Source organism: Narcine bancroftii, chromosome 8 (assembly GCF_036971445.1).
Source record: "Narcine bancroftii isolate sNarBan1 chromosome 8, sNarBan1.hap1, whole genome shotgun sequence".
Taxonomy (NCBI): domain Eukaryota; kingdom Metazoa; phylum Chordata; class Chondrichthyes; order Torpediniformes; family Narcinidae; genus Narcine; species Narcine bancroftii.
The window spans coordinates 61,375,971-61,397,124 of NC_091476.1; the positions used below are offsets into that span (position 1 = coordinate 61,375,971).

At 49.1% G+C, this 21,154-nt stretch overlaps 1 protein-coding gene across 7 annotated transcripts in view; it reads right to left on the reverse strand.

Annotated features, from left to right (window-relative positions):
* Positions 1-19,559, reverse strand: part of LOC138741763 (membrane-anchored junction protein) — a 204,299-nt gene extending 184,740 nt beyond the window's left edge. For 4 of the 7 annotated variants that reach the window (XM_069896050.1, XM_069896051.1, XM_069896046.1 and 1 more), the window contains exons 1-3: positions 19,251-19,360; positions 15,486-15,592; positions 8,870-8,915 (exon numbers count right to left, since the gene is read on the reverse strand). In XM_069896050.1, the coding sequence (XP_069752151.1) occupies positions 8,870-8,915; positions 15,486-15,586 (147 nt within the window). In that variant the 5' untranslated portion in view covers positions 15,587-15,592; positions 19,251-19,360. Of the gene's footprint in view, positions 1-8,869; positions 8,916-15,485; positions 15,593-17,572; positions 17,673-19,250 lie in introns of those variants that run through there. The other 3 variants (XM_069896049.1, XM_069896048.1, XM_069896047.1) reach the window with 3 other exon arrangements.
* Between the last annotated feature and the right edge of the window lie 1,595 nt (positions 19,560-21,154).

Below are 21,154 nucleotides of genomic sequence, written 5' to 3' on the forward strand. Positions count from 1 at the left end.
GAGCAAGTGATCTCTCTTCTCTCCTGAACGTTGCCTGAATGTTTTGTTGCTGGATTCATCTAACTCAACGTAAATTATCCCAGCACACTCGTAACCTGCATCTTATAATTACTGGAAATGGTTTGGGTGGTCAGATGAGTCACCTACCATAGGATATCTCAAGTCTTTAAGGCACACATGTCAAACTCTGGCCCGCGGGCCAAATTTGGCCTGCGATATAATTATATTTGGACCGCAAGATCATTTCAAAAATGTATTAGAGGTGGCCCGCCCTGCAGCGAGAGCCGATGCTGTTTTTTGGTAATGTCACCCCCACCATCCTCCCCCTTCATTGCACATCCTTCCCCATTGTAACACGAGAAATTGTAACACGAGAAGTCTGTCGATGTCATCAGCTGGCAAGCCAGTTGGAAGGCTCCCCTCACAACCAGTCACTTCTCCCACCTGTCGAGCGGTGCGGTGGATGGGCGAGCGCCTGTGATTTCCTGTCGGCGCGACGGGCATGGCAGGCTGCGCACGACCCCCGGGCAGTGCGAGCCCCGCGCGACTGGCACCGGACAGCCCTTCCACAGCGCGAGCACACTTCTCCCGGTCGCCACGGCCTTCAGCGCTTGCACCCGCGCGGACCCCAGGGACGGCTGGTTCGGCCCTGCACGTGAAGAGAGAGATGATGGCTGTCCGCAAAGGCTGATCGGCAGCGCGCTGGGCCTGAGTGGGTAGGTAAGCAGGGGTGGGCAGAGGGTGTAGGTGAGGAGTAATGGGCAAGAGAAGTTATGGTGGTGTGAGGGGCAGTTAGAGGGAGGGATGAGTAGAAGGAGGGGTGGATAGGGAAGAGGTAAAAGGGGAGGGGCAGGGCGAGTAGGGGAGAGGTGATTAGAGGGTGAGAGATGGGTAGAGGGAGGAATAGGTTGAGGGGAGAGGCAGTAGAGGGGCGTGTATAGGATGGGGTGGGTAGAGGCAGAGCGAGTGGAGTGAGGGGTGAGTAGAGGTTGGGTAAAGGACTGGTCAGGTAGAGGGATGGTGGGTCGAGGGTGAATAGAGGCCTAGAGCCTGAAGAGTGAGCAGGAAATGCTGAGTCCTGATGCAGGCCAAAATGGACACAGCCTGTGAATGCTGACTACATCTCCACAGGGACCAAATATGTTTCCCTCAGGTCAAGCAAAGGGTGAACTTGAGCTACCTCCTCCTGACCTGTAACATTATCCTCCTAAAGTTATATCCTAAAGTTTAACATTACATATGTTGAAAGAAGAGAAAACATGCAGATGTTGTTGAAAATTTTCAATAAATATTTAGTTCGGCCCTCGACTTAGTCCAAGTTTTTAATTTTGGCCCTCCATGAATTTGAGTTTGACAGCCCTGCTCTAAGGTGTTCTCATGTACACGGTACTTATTAAGAAATTATGAAAAATGAATAAAAAAGTTCCATTTACAAGACCTTTCGTGTCTTATCCCTCTGTCTCTTTTCCTCCAGATCCCCACCCACTTCCCTCTCCATTCAGAGAATTACTCCCTCCCCCTTTGTCCATGGATTGTCACCTTGTCGCGGTGGAGAAGCTTGCGTGGCCCTGAGATCCCGAGAGCGAAGCCATCTGGAGCTATGCGCCTGGTAGAGCCACCCGTGGCAGTAAGGTCGAGGGTGAGGTCCTTGACAAAGAACAATCCAACCAAGACCTCAACAGTGGAACAGGCCAACGAGGTTACTTTGAACTCAATGGCTGTGAAGGCTGCAACAACTCCATCAGCTCTGATCGTTGTGGTTTCCATGCCATTGGAACTAGTTGGTTGCTTCTTGGAGTGCAACGTTAAGCACGTACACACACAGGTGTCTTCAATCTGTGGGCCACTTTCCAAGATTGGACTCATAAGCCACTTGAGAGCCCATAAATGGAATGAAGATCACCATCCTCGACTGAGGGATAGCCATGACGACTCCCTCCTCCTATCAGCTTTTTTGTTGCCTTCCACCCTCCCACCCATACACTCACACCTCTTGCCTGTAAGCCTGTGCACCTCCCCCTGCCCCCTTTTCTCTCCTCTCCCCATCTTTTTTATTCAGGCACCTGCTGGTTTTCTGCACGTACCTTGCCAAAGGGCCCAGGCCAGAAATGTTGCTTACCCTCCTTACAATACATGCTACATGACCTGCTGAGTTTCCCCAGTGCTCTTGCCTTTGCACTTCAATTACAGCCTCGACAGACTTTTCTTTTTAACTGTAATCAGCCCAGTAATGGTTTTAATCGAGGAAAAGCACAAATGATACATGAAATAATCTGAAGTTTAAGCATGATCATTAAGCATGATCCTCGTGCTCATCATCAATACAGTCCACAAGATATTCACCTGGACGATGCCGCTTTAGTTGCCCATTCAGAGCCAGCTCTTCAGCGCTTGACGTCCTGCTTTGCGGAAACTGCCAAAATGTTTGGCCTGGAAGTCAGCCTGAAGAAAACTGAGGTCCTCCATCAGCCAGCTCCCCACCATGATTACCAGCCCCCCCACATCTCCATCGGGCACACAAAACTCAAAACGGTCAACCAGTTTACCTATCTCGGCTGCACCATTTCATCAGATGCAAGGATCGACAATGAGATAGACAACAGACTCGCCAAGGCAAATAGCGCCTTTGAAGACTACACAAAAGAGTCTGGAAAAACAACCAACTGAAAAACCTCACAAAGATTAGCGTATACAGAGCCGTTGTCATACCCACACTCCTGTTCAGCTCCGAATCATGGGTCCTCTACCGGCACCACCTACGGCTCCTAGAACGCTTCCACCAGCGTTGTCTCCGCTCCATCCTCAACATCCATTGGAGCGCTTACATCCCTAACGTCGAAGTACTCGAGATGGCAGAGGTCGACAGCATCGAGTCCACGCTGCTGAAGATCCAGCTGCGCTGGATGGGTCACGTCTCCAGAATGGAGGACCATCGCCTTCCCAAGATCGTGTTATATGGCGAGCTCTCCACTGGCCACCGTGACAGAGGTGCACCAAAGAAAAGGTACAAGGACTGCCTAAAGAAATCTCTTGGTGCCTGCCACATTGACCACCGCCAGTGGGCTGATAACGCCTCAAACCGTGCATCTTGGCGCCTCACAGTTTGGCGGGCAGCAACCTCCTTTGAAGAAGACCGCAGAGCCCACCTCACTGACAAAAGGCAAAGGAGGAAAAACCCAACACCCAACCCCAACCAACCAATTTTCCCCTGCAACCGCTGCAATCGTGTCTGCCTGTCCCGCATCGGACTTGTCAGCCACAAACGAGCCTGCAGCTGACGTGGACTTTTTTACCCCCTCCATAAATCTTCGTCCGCGAAGCCAAGCCAAAGAAGAGAATCAACTAGAGTAAAGCATGGATGTCTGCAGATTCTGTGAGTGTAGTAAATGCACAAAAGTGCCGGAGGAACTCAGTAGGTCTCACAGAGCCAACAGGAGGTAGATATATTCCCAATATTTCTAGCCTGAGCTCTTCATCAAGGTATGAGCAAAAAGCAAATAGGCACCTGAATAAAAAGGTGGGGAGGGAGGAGGGAAGAAGGGGCAAGTGGAGGAGCACAGGGCAAAGACAAGAGGCCACATGTGGACTTAGTTAAGAGGGCAGGAAAGATAAGCTGAAAATTGTATTGGGGGGGAGGGGGTAACTCTGTGAATGCAGAGCTGGTAGGAGACCGAGGTATAGGGAAAGGGAGATGGGAGTGGGGAGGGGGGGTCTGACGGAAACTGGAGGCCAACGTTAATCCCCTCTGTTGGAAGGTGTCCAGAGAATGAGGTGTTGTTCCTCCAATTTGGGCAGTTGGGCAGCGCACAAGACCATGGACTGACATGACAGCACGGGAATAGGGGAAGGAATCAAAGTGGGCTTCCACAGGGAGATCCACACTGTTACAGTGGACAGACCACAAGTGCTCAACAAGGCAATCTCCCAGTCTGTGTCCAGTCCCTCCAACGTAGAGGGGACCACAGGAGCACCAGATGCAATAGATGACCCCTGCGAGGTGTTGCTTCTCTTGGAAGGGCTATTTGAGGCCCAGAATGGTGGTGAGGAAGGAGGTGTGAGCGTAAATGCAACATTTTTACTGTGGCCACAGGACTAGGTGCCAAGTGGGTATTTGATGGGAAGGGATGAGTGGATGAGAAAGATACGGAGGAAGTGGTCCTTATCCTGCACTCTTCAGGAATGCAGCATTTGCCAGGTAATTAAACATCAGCCTAAATTTCTATCATCAGTTCCCTGGATTGAGATCTACAACCTTTGGAATCAAAGAAGAGTTGCAAGTGGATCATAAGCACTAGCCTACAATGGGGGAATTCACCAATGATATTACTATTGAATGTCAAGGGGGATGGTTAAACTTGCCATGTTTAATGTTAGATTTCTAAGTTGCAATCAATGGTACCAACACTTCCACCTTCTGGCACTTTCCTTGTTTGAAACATAGCTACAAATTAAATAACAAAACAATAATTGAAATACGGTAAAAGCCCTGTATCCGGCACCTCTGGGGATTGGTAGATGCCAGATAAGTAATTTTGCCGGTTGCTTGAGATTGTGCGCTGCTTAATTGGCGAACCAGCTGCTGGGGCAGAAATTTTAAACTTTTGTACTTTTTTTTTTAAACCAATCTATTTACTGTGATTTTGTTTGCCGGTTGCCTAATGCTGCCCGGTTGCCTAATGCTGCCCGGTTGCCTAATGCTGCCCGGTTGCCTAATGCTGCCCGGTTGCCTAATGCTGCCCGGTTGCCTAATGCTGCCCGGTTGCCTAATGCTGCCCGGTTGCCTAATGCTGCCCGGTTGCCTAATGCTGCCCGGTTGCCTAATGCTGCCCGGTTGCCTAATGCTGCCCGGTTGCCTAATGCTGCCCGGTTGCCTAATGCTGCCCGGTTGCCTAATGCTGCCCGGTTGCCTAATGCTGCCCGGTTGCCTAATGCTGCCCGGTTGCCTAATGCTGCCCGGTTGCCTAATGCTGCCCGGTTGCCTAATGCTGCCCGGTTGCCTAATGCTGCCCGGTTGCCTAATGCTGCCCGGTTGCCTAATGCTGCCCGGTTGCCTAATGCTGCCCGGTTGCCTAATGCTGCCCGGTTGCCTAATGCTGCCCGGTTGCCTAATGCTGCCCGGTTGCCTAATGCTGCCCGGTTGCCTAATGCTGCCCGGTTGCCTAATGCTGCCCGGTTGCCTAATGCTGCCCGGTTGCCTAATGCTGCCCGGTTGCCTAATGCTGCCCGGTTGCCTAATGCTGCCCGGTTGCCTAATGCTGCCCGGTTGCCTAATGCTGCCCGGTTGCCTAATGCTGCCCGGTTGCCTAATGCTGCCCGGTTGCCTAATGCTGCCCGGTTGCCTAATGCTGCCCGGTTGCCTAATGCTGCCCGGTTGCCTAATGCTGCCCGGTTGCCTAATGCTGCCCGGTTGCCTAATGCTGCCCGGTTGCCTAATGCTGCCCGGTTGCCTAATGCTGCCCGGTTGCCTAATGCTGCCCGGTTGCCTAATGCTGCCCGGTTGCCTAATGCTGCCCGGTTGCCTAATGCTGCCCGGTTGCCTAATGCTGCCCGGTTGCCTAATGCTGCCCGGTTGCCTAATGCTGCCCGGTTGCCTAATGCTGCCCGGTTGCCTAATGCTGCCCGGTTGCCTAATGCTGCCCGGTTGCCTAATGCTGCCCGGTTGCCTAATGCTGCCCGGTTGCCTAATGCTGCCCGGTTGCCTAATGCTGCCCGGTTGCCTAATGCTGCCCGGTTGCCTAATGCTGCCCGGTTGCCTAATGCTGCCCGGTTGCCTAATGCTGCCCGGTTGCCTAATGCTGCCCGGTTGCCTAATGCTGCCCGGTTGCCTAATGCTGCCCGGTTGCCTAATGCTGCCCGGTTGCCTAATGCTGCCCGGTTGCCTAATGCTGCCCGGTTGCCTAATGCTGCCCGGTTGCCTAATGCTGCCCGGTTGCCTAATGCTGCCCGGTTGCCTAATGCTGCCCGGTTGCCTAATGCTGCCCGGTTGCCTAATGCTGCCCGGTTGCCTAATGCTGCCCGGTTGCCTAATGCTGCCCGGTTGCCTAATGCTGCCCGGTTGCCTAATGCTGCCCGGTTGCCTAATGCTGCCCGGTTGCCTAATGCTGCCCGGTTGCCTAATGCTGCCCGGTTGCCTAATGCTGCCCGGTTGCCTAATGCTGCCCGGTTGCCTAATGCTGCCCGGTTGCCTAATGCTGCCCGGTTGCCTAATGCTGCCCGGTTGCCTAATGCTGCCCGGTTGCCTAATGCTGCCCGGTTGCCTAATGCTGCCCGGTTGCCTAATGCTGCCCGGTTGCCTAATGCTGCCCGGTTGCCTAATGCTGCCCGGTTGCCTAATGCTGCCCGGTTGCCTAATGCTGCCCGGTTGCCTAATGCTGCCCGGTTGCCTAATGCTGCCCGGTTGCCTAATGCTGCCCGGTTGCCTAATGCTGCCCGGTTGCCTAATGCTGCCCGGTTGCCTAATGCTGCCCGGTTGCCTAATGCTGCCCGGTTGCCTAATGCTGCCCGGTTGCCTAATGCTGCCCGGTTGCCTAATGCTGCCCGGTTGCCTAATGCTGCCCGGTTGCCTAATGCTGCCCGGTTGCCTAATGCTGCCCGGTTGCCTAATGCTGCCCGGTTGCCTAATGCTGCCCGGTTGCCTAATGCTGCCCGGTTGCCTAATGCTGCCCGGTTGCCTAATGCTGCCCGGTTGCCTAATGCTGCCCGGTTGCCTAATGCTGCCCGGTTGCCTAATGCTGCCCGGTTGCCTAATGCTGCCCGGTTGCCTAATGCTGCCCGGTTGCCTAATGCTGCCCGGTTGCCTAATGCTGCCCGGTTGCCTAATGCTGCCCGGTTGCCTAATGCTGCCCGGTTGCCTAATGCTGCCCGGTTGCCTAATGCTGCCCGGTTGCCTAATGCTGCCCGGTTGCCTAATGCTGCCCGGTTGCCTAATGCTGCCCGGTTGCCTAATGCTGCCCGGTTGCCTAATGCTGCCCGGTTGCCTAATGCTGCCCGGTTGCCTAATGCTGCCCGGTTGCCTAATGCTGCCCGGTTGCCTAATGCTGCCCGGTTGCCTAATGCTGCCCGGTTGCCTAATGCTGCCCGGTTGCCTAATGCTGCCCGGTTGCCTAATGCTGCCCGGTTGCCTAATGCTGCCCGGTTGCCTAATGCTGCCCGGTTGCCTAATGCTGCCCGGTTGCCTAATGCTGCCCGGTTGCCTAATGCTGCCCGGTTGCCTAATGCTGCCCGGTTGCCTAATGCTGCCCGGTTGCCTAATGCTGCCCGGTTGCCTAATGCTGCCCGGTTGCCTAATGCTGCCCGGTTGCCTAATGCTGCCCGGTTGCCTAATGCTGCCCGGTTGCCTAATGCTGCCCGGTTGCCTAATGCTGCCCGGTTGCCTAATGCTGCCCGGTTGCCTAATGCTGCCCGGTTGCCTAATGCTGCCCGGTTGCCTAATGCTGCCCGGTTGCCTAATGCTGCCCGGTTGCCTAATGCTGCCCGGTTGCCTAATGCTGCCCGGTTGCCTAATGCTGCCCGGTTGCCTAATGCTGCCCGGTTGCCTAATGCTGCCCGGTTGCCTAATGCTGCCCGGTTGCCTAATGCTGCCCGGTTGCCTAATGCTGCCCGGTTGCCTAATGCTGCCCGGTTGCCTAATGCTGCCCGGTTGCCTAATGCTGCCCGGTTGCCTAATGCTGCCCGGTTGCCTAATGCTGCCCGGTTGCCTAATGCTGCCCGGTTGCCTAATGCTGCCCGGTTGCCTAATGCTGCCCGGTTGCCTAATGCTGCCCGGTTGCCTAATGCTGCCCGGTTGCCTAATGCTGCCCGGTTGCCTAATGCTGCCCGGTTGCCTAATGCTGCCCGGTTGCCTAATGCTGCCCGGTTGCCTAATGCTGCCCGGTTGCCTAATGCTGCCCGGTTGCCTAATGCTGCCCGGTTGCCTAATGCTGCCCGGTTGCCTAATGCTGCCCGGTTGCCTAATGCTGCCCGGTTGCCTAATGCTGCCCGGTTGCCTAATGCTGCCCGGTTGCCTAATGCTGCCCGGTTGCCTAATGCTGCCCGGTTGCCTAATGCTGCCCGGTTGCCTAATGCTGCCCGGTTGCCTAATGCTGCCCGGTTGCCTAATGCTGCCCGGTTGCCTAATGCTGCCCGGTTGCCTAATGCTGCCCGGTTGCCTAATGCTGCCCGGTTGCCTAATGCTGCCCGGTTGCCTAATGCTGCCCGGTTGCCTAATGCTGCCCGGTTGCCTAATGCTGCCCGGTTGCCTAATGCTGCCCGGTTGCCTAATGCTGCCCGGTTGCCTAATGCTGCCCGGTTGCCTAATGCTGCCCGGTTGCCTAATGCTGCCCGGTTGCCTAATGCTGCCCGGTTGCCTAATGCTGCCCGGTTGCCTAATGCTGCCCGGTTGCCTAATGCTGCCCGGTTGCCTAATGCTGCCCGGTTGCCTAATGCTGCCCGGTTGCCTAATGCTGCCCGGTTGCCTAATGCTGCCCGGTTGCCTAATGCTGCCCGGTTGCCTAATGCTGCCCGGTTGCCTAATGCTGCCCGGTTGCCTAATGCTGCCCGGTTGCCTAATGCTGCCCGGTTGCCTAATGCTGCCCGGTTGCCTAATGCTGCCCGGTTGCCTAATGCTGCCCGGTTGCCTAATGCTGCCCGGTTGCCTAATGCTGCCCGGTTGCCTAATGCTGCCCGGTTGCCTAATGCTGCCCGGTTGCCTAATGCTGCCCGGTTGCCTAATGCTGCCCGGTTGCCTAATGCTGCCCGGTTGCCTAATGCTGCCCGGTTGCCTAATGCTGCCCGGTTGCCTAATGCTGCCCGGTTGCCTAATGCTGCCCGGTTGCTTGAATTCCGGATTACAGAGGTTTTATGCATTATTCTCCAAAACATTTGAACATACCTCCAACTCTTGCCCAACTTGCACTCTGTTGATCCCCAAGTCTTCTCTGTAAAGATGAAAAGATTTTGACTATGGGCTTTCAAATGCCCCCATGAAAAGACATAAATGCAAGCAATGCAGTTCATTCAATAAAAAAAAAATTGTCTCAATGGCATAAAAAGTGAAGTGATAGTAGGGCAATAACTCATTCATTGTTCCCTTCTCTACATTGGAGAGACTGGGCACAAACTGGGAGATCACTTTGTTCAGTACCTTTGCTCTTTCTGTATTAGTGATAGGGATCTCCCAGTAGCCCAACCATTTCAATTCTGCGCTCCATCCCCGCGCTGACATGTCTGTCTATGGGCTCATGCACTTGCCAAACCAAGGCCACCCATAAATTGAATGAGCAACACTTAATTTTCCATCTGGGCACTCTCCAAACGGATGGCATTAACATCGACTTCTCTGGTTTCTGCTGGACCACTACCTCTCTTCCCCATCTCTCTGTCTTCTTTCCTCCAGCTCTCCACCTCCTTCCCTCTTCATTCACAGAGTCAACCCCTCCCTTAAACAACTATTACCTTGTGCCTGTGTGATTGTGCTCCTCCCCCCACCATTTTGTTCAGGGATCTGCCTACGTTTTGTCCATAGCTTGATGAAGGGTTCAAGCCTGAAATGTTGGTCACGTATCTTTATCTGTTTTCTACAGTGCACTGTTTGACCTACTGAGTTTCTCCAGCATTGTGATTGTAGTTCAATCACAGGATCTGCAGATTTTTGGGTTTTACACGAGGATGGTGGTCAAACATACCAACCTCTGCTCAGACGAGTAACATTAAATGGGTGATTTTTACTCCCACAGATAGTTCTCTTTCAGTGACAAACTCTCATTTGTGTATGCCAACTGAAATATTGTTGCTGTAGCGGGTCACCTTGCCCAAAGCGGTGACCCGACACCAGTATCCTGCAGCCTACACAGCCGGCCGAGATGGGTGATGTGCTTCGAAGTCGGCAATTGACTCAGCAGCACACAGCTTCAGCGCCCCACTCCGATGGGCTGGCCAGTGGCAGCCAATCAGGTGGAGTTAGGGAAACAGCCACACCCGGGTGTGAGAGGGGCTCACTGATTGGCCTAAACAACCAATCCCAGGAAGCGGGTGGCATGATCACATCAGAAATGGGCTTCTGAGCCCTTTATCAGCAGAGGTGCCAGCACAATAAATCAGTGTTGAATTCACTCCCGTAGTGTGTGTCTCTTCTTTAAGTGTAACGTCTCTCGTAATAGCAGCCGCTACACTACCGAGTGCAGTCTCACTTCCCAGTTTTTGCATTGTAGCTCTGGACATTGCCTCATCCAGGTACATTGTAAAGGCCATAAGATACACGAGAAGAGATAGGCTATTCAGCCCATTGAGTCTGCCCTGCCATTTAATCATGAGCTGATCCATTTTACCTCTCAGCCCAACTGCCCAGCCTTCTCCCCATAACCTTTGATGCCATGGCTAATCAAGAAATTATCAATCTCAGAATTAAATACAGCCAAAGACCTGACCTCCACACCACCTGTGGCAACACATTCCACTGATTTACCACCTTCTGGCTGAAAAAATTCCTACACATCTCTGTTCTAAGCGGACGCCCTTCAATCCTGAAGTTGTGCCCTCTTGTCCTAGACTCTCCCATTGTGAGAAACAACCTTTCTGCATCTACTTTGTCCACTCCTTTCAGCCTTCCAAATGTACCAATGAAATACCCCCTCTAAATTCTCACATATTCCAATGAGTGCAGGCCAAGTGCTATCAAACATTCTTCATATGATAACCCAGAATCACCCTTGTAAATCTCCTCTGAACCTTCTCCAAAGTTAGAACATCCTTTCTTAAATAAGGAGCCCCAAACAGTTGTAGCACTTATGACATCATGTATGTATTTTAGATTCACAAGAAAGAATGAATGATGCATCACGTCTCTGTTTGCAAGTGTATTTCTAATCCTTGAATACAGAACAGATTGGTGACAACAATAAATAACTTGTTTGACACTCTGAACGTTGGAGAGAAGATAAGAGGGTACACACAAGATGAAGACTACAAGAGTTATAGGCTGAGGCAAAGAGAACAAAGCAAAGAAGATTGAAAATAGCAGAAGGAGATTATGGAGAATACAAAGAATCAGAAGGCTGGTATGATTATGTGAAGCGATTTGATATGTTCTGTCTTGCCCATAATATGACAGATACACAGGCTTTCAGAATAAAACAAGCACTATTTCTAAGTGAAGTGGGAAGCAGGATATATAAACTAATGAAATCTCATTAGGCAGCCACTGGACCGAGTACTAGATCCTATGAAGATTTGTGTGTCGTGGTAGGAGAATACCTACCACCAAAACCAGTAGTAATTGTAGAAAGATACAAATTTTATCAAACAAAAATCAGGAGAAGCCGTAAGAGAATATTTGGCTGAAATGTGTAGACTATCGGAAAATTGTAATTTTGGAGAGTTCCTGAACAAAACATTAAGGGACAGGTTAGTCATGGGTTTGGCTGACCGCAATACCCAGCAATGATTGCTGAGTAAGAAAGAATTAGATATTAAGTCTGCATATGATACTGCCTTAAGTTTCGAGAATGGCCAGCCAAAACATGGATATCGTACAAGGAGAGTCACAGGTAGTGGGAAAATTAAACCGACGAGAATGTTTCTGCTGTGGAAAAGTTAACCACAGTCAGGATAATTATTAGTTCAAAACAGCCAGGTGTAATCTATGTGGCAAGGAGGGACACATCAGAGCCAAATGTCCAAGAAAAAAAAGTGGAGGAAAGGAGAAAAAGCAGAAAAACAAATACAAGAAACAGCCATCCAAAGTGAAAAATTTGGGGGTGAAGGACGAAAGCCCTAGCAGTGAAACTAATGACTCGGAAGAAGGCAAGCCAATGGAAGTAATGACTCCAAATAGATCAATACCATTGATGGTAGGTAACAAGATCCTGAATACCTGGCTTCATAATGGTGTCAAGTGTTGCTACAAGCCCAGAGGACTCATAAACCCAGCAGCAATAGATATTCACCAAGACAAATGGTTACTTAAACAAAAGTTGCTTTTAATTATCTTTAAACATGAAAAACAGAATCACACTTTAACTTATCACTATTGACTTACTTAACTTAACCCCCTTCTAATTCTAAGCACACGTGTGTGTAATGTGTGTGTAAGTTCAGAAAAGTTCTTTGGTTCACAGTCCAATCTCACTTCTCATTCCTCCAAGTTTACTGGTTGCAGGCAATTCTTATACTGTGCCCAGAATTTAACATTTATAAAGTTCACCAGGCTTTGGTGTTTGAAAGGTAAATGGTTACCGCCCATGAAAGTTCTTGTTAGTTTTCAGAGAGAGATTTGTTATTCCAGGACATTCACAACTGATGTACTTCCATCCGTCACTCCAGATCTTTTCTACAGGACAAATTAGGTGCAAATATGCCCTAACAGAGTGCAGTGAAATAGAGACCATGATTCAAAGAGGGAACGCACGGAAGTTCATCTCAGCAATGTATTTCTTACTCTGTGGAAGGAACCAAACTCAAACAAATCAAGGCAGAGGTGGCAGGAATAGCGATTGATGAGACCATCATGACTGCAATCATTAATGGGCGGTATAGGCTGGTGCAATACAATTTTTATGCACCAGCTATACCTGACACTGCAAAAATTGAACAGATCTAAACCAGAATTATCAGACCAATGCTTCAGAGAGGCATTGAAACAGGATCCTTTGTTCACGCAACCTGGACGTATCAAGGGGAGGCCCTTTTGGGTGGAATTAGGCCAAGTTCTAGGAAAAATTATAGTAAAGAATTCCCACAGGACCCTGAGTTGATCCTGTTTGGAAACATAAGACTTACAATGAACCTGTCCAAATTTCAAATTCTATTCATAATGATCACATTGGCAGTGGCCAGGAAGTACAGTTACCAGGAAATCAGACTCCTGCCTGAGCATTGTGTGGTGGAACACTGAAAGGCAAAGTTGTGTTCCCCTGGAGAAAATTACTTACAACTTAAGAAAAAAGTATGATACTTTAAAAAAAAAAATTGGCAGCCGTACTTAAATTCCATAGAAGCACGACTATAGCGTGGACCGTCATGTCTTGCTGCCCTACCTTCCCCGTCTATTCTTCAATCAGTCGGAGGGCTCCATCCCATCCCAAACAGGTAAAGTCAAGAAAAGAAAGCAGGCTGACCTCTGGCCGCCGTCCCATGACAAACCCAGAAAACCCTGACGTATGTTTCACACCCTTGTTGTGTCTTCAATGTTGTGTGTAACTTAAGTGTTAAATGTTGAGTGTGGGGGGGAGGGGGGGGAGGAAAGAGCTTGAACTCTGCAGGAACTTTGTATAGAATGGAGTTTAAGTTTGGAAAATCATAAATAAAATATTTTTTAAAAGTAGGGGAGCCAGTGCTGGTACAATAAAAAGACATGGATAAGAGGCGTGATTCTCAAAAAGAGCTGAGTCCTTGTTCATATTCTGAACTGGTGGAAAGTAAAATATGGAAGTGACACATTGACCAGTGGAGGGCGTAAAATGATCTAGTGTCCATATCCAATGTGGACGATCTCCAAGACTGTCCATTTTGGGCACATTCCAATGACGACATTCCAGACGCAACGTCAGAGCTGCCACTCTCGGCATCTATGGCTCAGGAGAACCAAATTCCAAATGGTGCTCACCAAAGACAGGGCTCATCGTCACAGGGCTCACCATCCCTAGAACTGGCCAAGGAGGAGGTATTTCCCGAAAAGGCCAAAAGTCCTGACATGTCACAACGTCTTCCCTCGCCAAGAAGATCAAAAAGGGAGAGATGTCCTCCAGGACTTCTAAAGGACTATGTACAGTGACTTGATCGCTGGGCATGTTGTAATTATGTGGTTGTGTCAGTCAGTAGTTAACTCAATTAGTGTATGTAGTCTTTAGTTACGTAGTTTAGAATGCTTCCGGCTATGTGCCAGTTAAATGATATTTATTTTGTGAGGGGGAAGAGTGTTGTGGATATACGCAGGCACCTGCATATGACATCGTAACATACGTATAGTGTGGAACCCCAAAATAATGCATTCATTTGAGTCCTAAAAAAAATTGCATCGCAATAAAAGCGGGGTCGCACTAAATCGAGGTTTTAATAGATCAATGTAGTTACAGTTGAAATAAAACAAATTAATTTTTAGTAAACCAACCATACGTTGCTCCACTCCTGGCAGCAGCCTGAAGTTCCCACCCCCTGTGGCAGCCCGAAGTCCACACTCCTCGTGGCAGCCCAACACCCGAGTCCAATGACTCATTGTGTTATATATGGATTCGCATTAAATCGGGTCGTGTTAAATTGGGGTTCCACTGTATTGTGTGTTGCGGGGATCCTTTTTAGATTTACAATAAAGAATGAATGATGCATCATTTGTGCAAGTGTATTTCTAACCCTCGAATACACAATACTCCCGATACAAAGTGAGGTCTCATCAGTGCCTTATAAAGCCTCATTCTAGAGACGTGACCCACCCATCGCCTTCCCAAGATCGTGTTATATGGCGAGCTCTCCACTGGCCACCAAAGAAGAGGTACAAGGACTGCTTAAAGAAATCTCTTGGTGCCTGCCACATTGACCACCGCCAGTGGGCTGATATCACCTCCAACCGTGCATCTTGGCGCCTCACAGCTCGGCGGGCAGCAACCTCCTTTGAAGAAGACCGCAGAGCCCACCTCACTGACAAAAGACAAAGGAGGAAAAATCCAACACCCAACCCCAACCAATTTTTCCCTGCAACCACTGCAACCATGCCTGCCTGTCTCGCATTGGACTTGTCAGTCACCAATGAGCCTCCATCAGACGTGGACATACCCCTCCATAAATCTTCGTCCGCAAAGCCAAGCCAAAGAAAGAAAAGAAACTCTCACCATCAAATCCCTGCTCTTATATTCTATTCCTCTTGAAATGAACACCAGCAGTGCATTTGCTTTCTTCACCACCAACTCAACCTGCAAGTTTGCCTTCAAGCTATCCTGCACAAGGACTCCCAGGTCCCTTTGCATCTGGGAATTTTCAGTTCCCATTTCGAAAATAGCCTGCCCATTTATTTCTTCTATCGCAAATAGTTTATGAATTGGATCCCAAATGCAAGAAATTCAAAATTGGAGGGATTGCACATTTGGGACCCAGCTGTTGTTAATATACAGCAGTGGTTTTCAACCTTTTTCTTTCCGCCCATAGACCACTTTAAGTATTCCCTATGCTATAGGTGCTCTGTGATTAGTAAGGTGGTCTGTGAGTGGGAAGAAAAAGTTTGAAAATCACTATCCCTAATGAACTCGTTATGTGCACAGTTTCAGAACTCCAAAGGAAATGACCAATGACAATTTTTCTCAAGCAAGATATTTCAGTAACAATTGGGTCTAGAGCAGTGATTCTCAGCCTTCCCTTCCCATTCACAAACCACCTTAAGTAATCTCTTACTAATCACAGAGCACTGCTGGCAGAGGGATTACTTAAAGTGAGTGGCAGGTGTGTGGAAAGAAAACGGTTGAGAACCACTAGGCCAGTGGTTCAGTAACCATTTCACAGCCTGTGGTTTGCAGCAAACTTACCTGATACGTTGACTGTAACGCATTTTCAGTTTATACACCATCCTTCCTGCGTGAATAAACCTTGTCTCAGGCAGAGGGTATGTGAAACCTTTTAGAGCCATGGGCCACTATGACAGAAAGAGAACAGCAATTAACCACAGGCACCTATGTTGCAAGCCCACAAGGCATAGGAGGAGAAAACCCATCGAGCCTTCTCCACAATTCAATCAAGAGCTGATCCATTTTCCCCACTCTGCTTCACTCCTGGCCTTCTTCCTATAACCTTTGATGCCCTGGTTAATCAAGAACCGACCGAGCTCAGCCTTCAATACACCCAATGACTTGGCCTCTGCAACTGTCTGTGGCAACAAATTCCTCCCTCTTGCTGAAGACATTTCTCCACATTTCTGTTCTAAGTATACATCCTTCAATCCTGAAGTTGTGCCCTCTTGTCCAAGACTCTCCCACCGTGGGAAACAAACTTTCTACATCTACTCTGTCCACACCTTTCAACATTCAACATGTTTCAATCCACCCTCATTCTCCTAAATTCCAAAGAGTAGAGGCCAAAAGTCATATCATAACCCTTTCATTCCCAGAATCATCTTTGTGAGCCTCCTTGGAACCCTCTCCAACATAAGCACATCCTTTTTTAAATAAGGAGCCCAAAACTGCTCACAATACTCTGAGAGGACTCACCAGTGCTTTATAAAGCCTCGACATCACATCCCTGCTCGTGTTCTATCCTCTTGAAATGAATACCAGCATTGCATTTGCTTTTTTCACCACCAACTTAACCTGCATGTTTACAGTCAGGCTATCCTGCACAAGGACTCCCAAGTCCCATTGCATCTGGAAATTTTCAATTCTCTTCCTATTTAGAAAATAGTCTGCCTGTTTACTTCTTCAACCAAAGTACATGGCTGTACTTTTCAAATATTGCATTTCATTTGGCCACATCTTTGCCCATTCTGATCAAAGTCCTTATGTAGCCTACATGTTTCCTCCATATTACCTGCTCCTCCATTTACCTTCATATCATATGCAAACAAAGCCATTAATTCAATAATCAAAATCATTATCCTGGGAACACCACTAGCCACTGTCAGCAAATCAGAATATGATCCTTGCATTCCAAATCTCTGCTTCCTGCCAATCAGCCAGTGCTCTACCTGTATGGCATGGGCTCTTATCTTGTAAAGAAGAGCAAATCTCTCCATCACAAACTTGGACCCTCTCCTACTTACACATTAGAACAATGGTTCTCAACCTTTTTCTTTCCACTCACATCCCACTTTAAGTAACCCTTCTGCCATCAGTGCTCTGTGATTAGTAAAGGATTGCTTAAGGTGGTCTGTGAGTGGGAAGGGAAGGTTGAGAACCACTGCTCTCGACCCATTTGTTACTGAAATATTTTGCTTGAGAAAAATTGTCATTGGTCCATTTCCTTTGGAGTTATGAAACTGTGCACATAATGAGTCAATTAGGGACGATTAAAACAGTAGTTTTCAACTTTTTTCTTTCCACCCACATTCCACCTTAAGCAATATAATCACAGAGCACCTATTGCATAGGGAATACTTAAAGTGGGATGTGAGTGGAAAGAAAAAGGTTGAGGACCACTGCATTAGAACAAAGAACATGACAGCACAGCACAGTCATTTCTATTTATATAAATATAAACTCTATAACTGTCTATTTTGCTTTCATCCATGTGCCTATCCAAGAGTCTCTTAAATGCCCCATTTCAGCCTCTACCACTTCCCCTGGCAATGCATTCCAGGCACCCACAACTCTGTGTAAATAAAAACGCCCCAGATGTCTCTAAACTTTCCTCCCTTCACTTTGTACAGGTGTCCTCTGGTGTTTGCTGCTCCTGCCCAAGGAAAAAGGCATTGGCTGTCCACACCTCTCATAATCTTGGAGGCCACTATTAACCAACCTCTCATCCTTCTTCACTCCAAAGAGAAAAGTCCCAGCTCTGCTAACCTATCTTCCAATCTAGGCAACATCCTGGTAAATCTCTTCTGCACCCTCTCCATGGTTTCCACACCATTCCTTTATTGAGGTGACCAGAACTGAACATAATATTCTAAGTGTGGTCTCACCAGAAATTTGTAGAGCTACATAGCACCAACTTTGCGGTTGAGGCAGAGCTCAATCAGCACCAGGTTTACCCCAGGGTTCCAATGACCTACTCCCAAAGGTCCACCAATTACAACCAGTCAGATTTCAGTGCACCCACATCAGCTCCAGACATGACCCCATCCACCACTTGGACCCCATCAACCTCTGGGACCCCTCCCCATCCACCTCTGTGAACACATCCACCTCTGGGGCACCTCCCAATCCATCTATGGGATGCCTCTCCAACCACCTCTGGGACACCATCCACCTCTGGGACTTTAGTAAGGCGTTTGATAACACAGAAGACGAGCATATAAACTTAAAGAGCACGGTATAGGTGGTATGGTATTAAGGTGGATAGAGAATTGGTTGAGGGACAGGAAGCAAAGAGTAAGAATAAATGGTTTTTTTTCCGAATGGCAGCCAGTGACTAGTGGGGTACTGCAGGGCTCAGTGCTGGGGCCGCAGTTGTTTACGATATAAATCAATGACTTAAATGTAGGAATAGATAGCAGAATCTCAAAATTTTCAGATGATACGAAGTTGGGTGGCAGGGTTAGCTGTGTGGAGGATGCTAGGAGAGTGCAGGGTGATTTGGACAAGTTAGATGAATGGGCCAGGATGTGGCAGATGCAGTTTTATGTGGATAAATGTGAGGTTATCCACTTTGGAGGTAAGAACAGGAAAGAGGATTATTATTTAAATGGTATCTGTTTAGGAAAAGGGGAGATGCAGCGACACTTGGGTGTTCCTGTGCATCAGTTGTTGAAAGTGGGTGTGCAGGTGCAGCAGGTGGTGAGGAGGGAAAATGGTATGTTGGCATTCATAGCGAGAGGATTTGAGTCCAGGAGTAGGGAGATCTTGCTACAGCTTATCTTGGTGAGATCACACCTGGAGTACTGCGTGCAGTTTTGGTCACCTTATCTGAGGAAGGATATCCTTGTCTTGGAGTGAGTGTAGAGAAGGTTCATTAGGGTGATACCGGGGATGGAGGGACTCGCATATGAAGAAAGATTGGATAGACTAGGCTTGTATTCTCTGGAATTTAGATCTTATAGAAACATAAAATTCTTAAGGGTTTAGACAGACGCAGGAAGGTTGTTTGCAATGCCCGGAAAAACCAAAACCAGGACCAGTTTAAAGATAAGGGGGGGATTTTTTTAGGACTGAGATGAGGATAACTTTCTTCTCTCAGAGAGTGGTAAATGTGTGGAATTCTTTGCCACAGGAAGTAGTTGAGGCCAGTTCCCTGTCAATATTTAAGTGTAGATTTGGCCCTTGTGGCCAATGGGATTAGGGGGTATGGGAAGAAGGCAGGAACCCGGAACTGATCAGCCATGATCATAATGAATGGCGGTGTAGGCTTGAAGGGCCAAATGACCGACTCCTACACCTATTTTCTATCCAACTCTGGGACCTCATCTCATCCACCTCTGGGACCCCATCCACCACTGGGACCCCATCTATCTATGGGACCTCATCCACCTTTTGGACCCCTCCCCATCCACTTCTGGGACCCCATCCTCTGGGTCCTCACCTACCTCTGAGACCCCATCCACCTCTGGGGCCCCTCCACATCTACCTCTAGGACCCTTCCTACCACTGGGACCCCACACAATTCTGGGACCCCTCCCCATCCACCACTGGGACCCCATCTACCTCTGGGACACCGTCCACCTCTGAGACCTCAATATAACTTGAAAGTCAACTAAACCCAGCGCCACATCGGCCATTTTCCGTGGAAACGGAACCCATCGCCACCATTTTAAATTTACCGCCGTTCCCGCCCCTCCGCGTCACCCGAACCCCTGCCGATGAACAGCGTGGAGCGCCAAAACCTTCGTCCCGTCCGTCACCCGAGGTCCCACCAATGAGCGTGTGCAGCACCACAGCCTTGGTCCCGCCCCTCAGCCATCCGTGAGCCGAGTCCCCGTCAATGATCCACGTGCAGCGCGAGATCCTCAGCCAGGCCCCTCAGCCGTCCAACACCCGAGCTCCCCACGTTAACCCCGCCCCTTAGCTGTCCATCACCCTACCCCTCACCTTCACCCATCAACCCCGCCCAGTTGTCCATCATCCTAATCCCCACCTTCTGGTCCTGTCAGTGTCCTACAGGAATGAGCTCCTGACGCTGGTTTCCACCTTGGCCCCAGTGACCTACAGGAGGAATGAGCTCCTGACGCTGTTCTCCACCTTGGCCCCGGTGACCTACAGCAAATTATATTAAACTCAAATTCACAGAGGTCCAAAATTAAAACTTGGACTAAGTCGTGGGTCAAACTAAATATTTATTGAAATTTTTCAACAACATCTGCATGTTTTCTCTTCTTTCAACATATGTAATGTTAAACTTTTTCTTATTAAAATAAATGTTTAATAATAATTTTGGTTAAACTCTTTCCAGAAGAAGCAATAACAAATGAGAAATAAAATATTCAATAAATAATATTTCTCTATAGGCTTTAAGCTCCTTTTAAATGTATTTTTTTCACAAGCCAACAAGTCAAAAAAATAACAACTTGCTTCAATGACAAACAGGTTTGTCTTTTAAAATTATGAACATAAAGTCTGTCTCCCACCTGTCTTGAAAGGTCTTGTTTTCTATCTTTCGTTTGGCCATTTTTCATGTGAGTTAGGTGACAGGTCGCAGATGCTAATGAAAGTAAACAGAGGAGGTGGGGGCGATTAGCGGGCTGACGGGCCGGCGCCAACGCATTTGCAAAGCATTCTGGAATTTGTAATATTAGCTGTGCATGCACTGTACTGGCGTGGCGGCCAGCGGGTCAGCTCTAATACATATTTGATATGATCTTGCGAGCCAAATATAATTATATCACGGGCCAAATTTGGCCCGTGGGCCTGAGTTTGACATGTGTGACCTACAGGATTGAGCTCCTGATGCTGGTCTCCAACTTGGCACTGGTGACTTATAGGATGGAGCTCCTGACCCTGGGTCTCCACCTTGGCCCCGGTGACCTACAGGATTGAGCTCTTGATGCAGGTCTCCATCTTGGCCCCGGTGACCTTCAGGAATGAGCTCCTGATGCTGGTCTGCACCTTGGCCCTGGTGACCTACAGGACCAAGTTCCTGACGCTGGTCTCCACCTTGTCCCTGGTGACCTACAGGATTGAACTCCTGATGCTGGTCTCCACCTTGGCCCTGGAGACCTACAGTAATGAGCTCCTGACGCTGGTCTCCACCTTGGCCCTGGTGACCTTCAGGATCGAGCTCCTGATGCTTGTCTCCACTTTGACCTGGTTACTTACAGGATCAAGCTCCAGATGCTGGTCTCCACCTTGGCCCCTGGTGACCTACAGGATCGAGCTCCTGATGCTGATCTCCACCTTGGCCCCAGTGACCTACAAGATTGAGCTCCTGATGCTGGTCACTTCCTTGGCCACCGGTTTCCTACAGAACCAAGCCTCCATCACAAACTCCCATCCTGACTCCTGAAGCACATGGGGCTCTCTCCCTCCACCCTCTGACTTCCCCAACCCTCCTCTCCCTCCCTTGGATCCCTCCTACCCTTTCTGATCCATCCCATCCTCCTCCACTCCCCGAA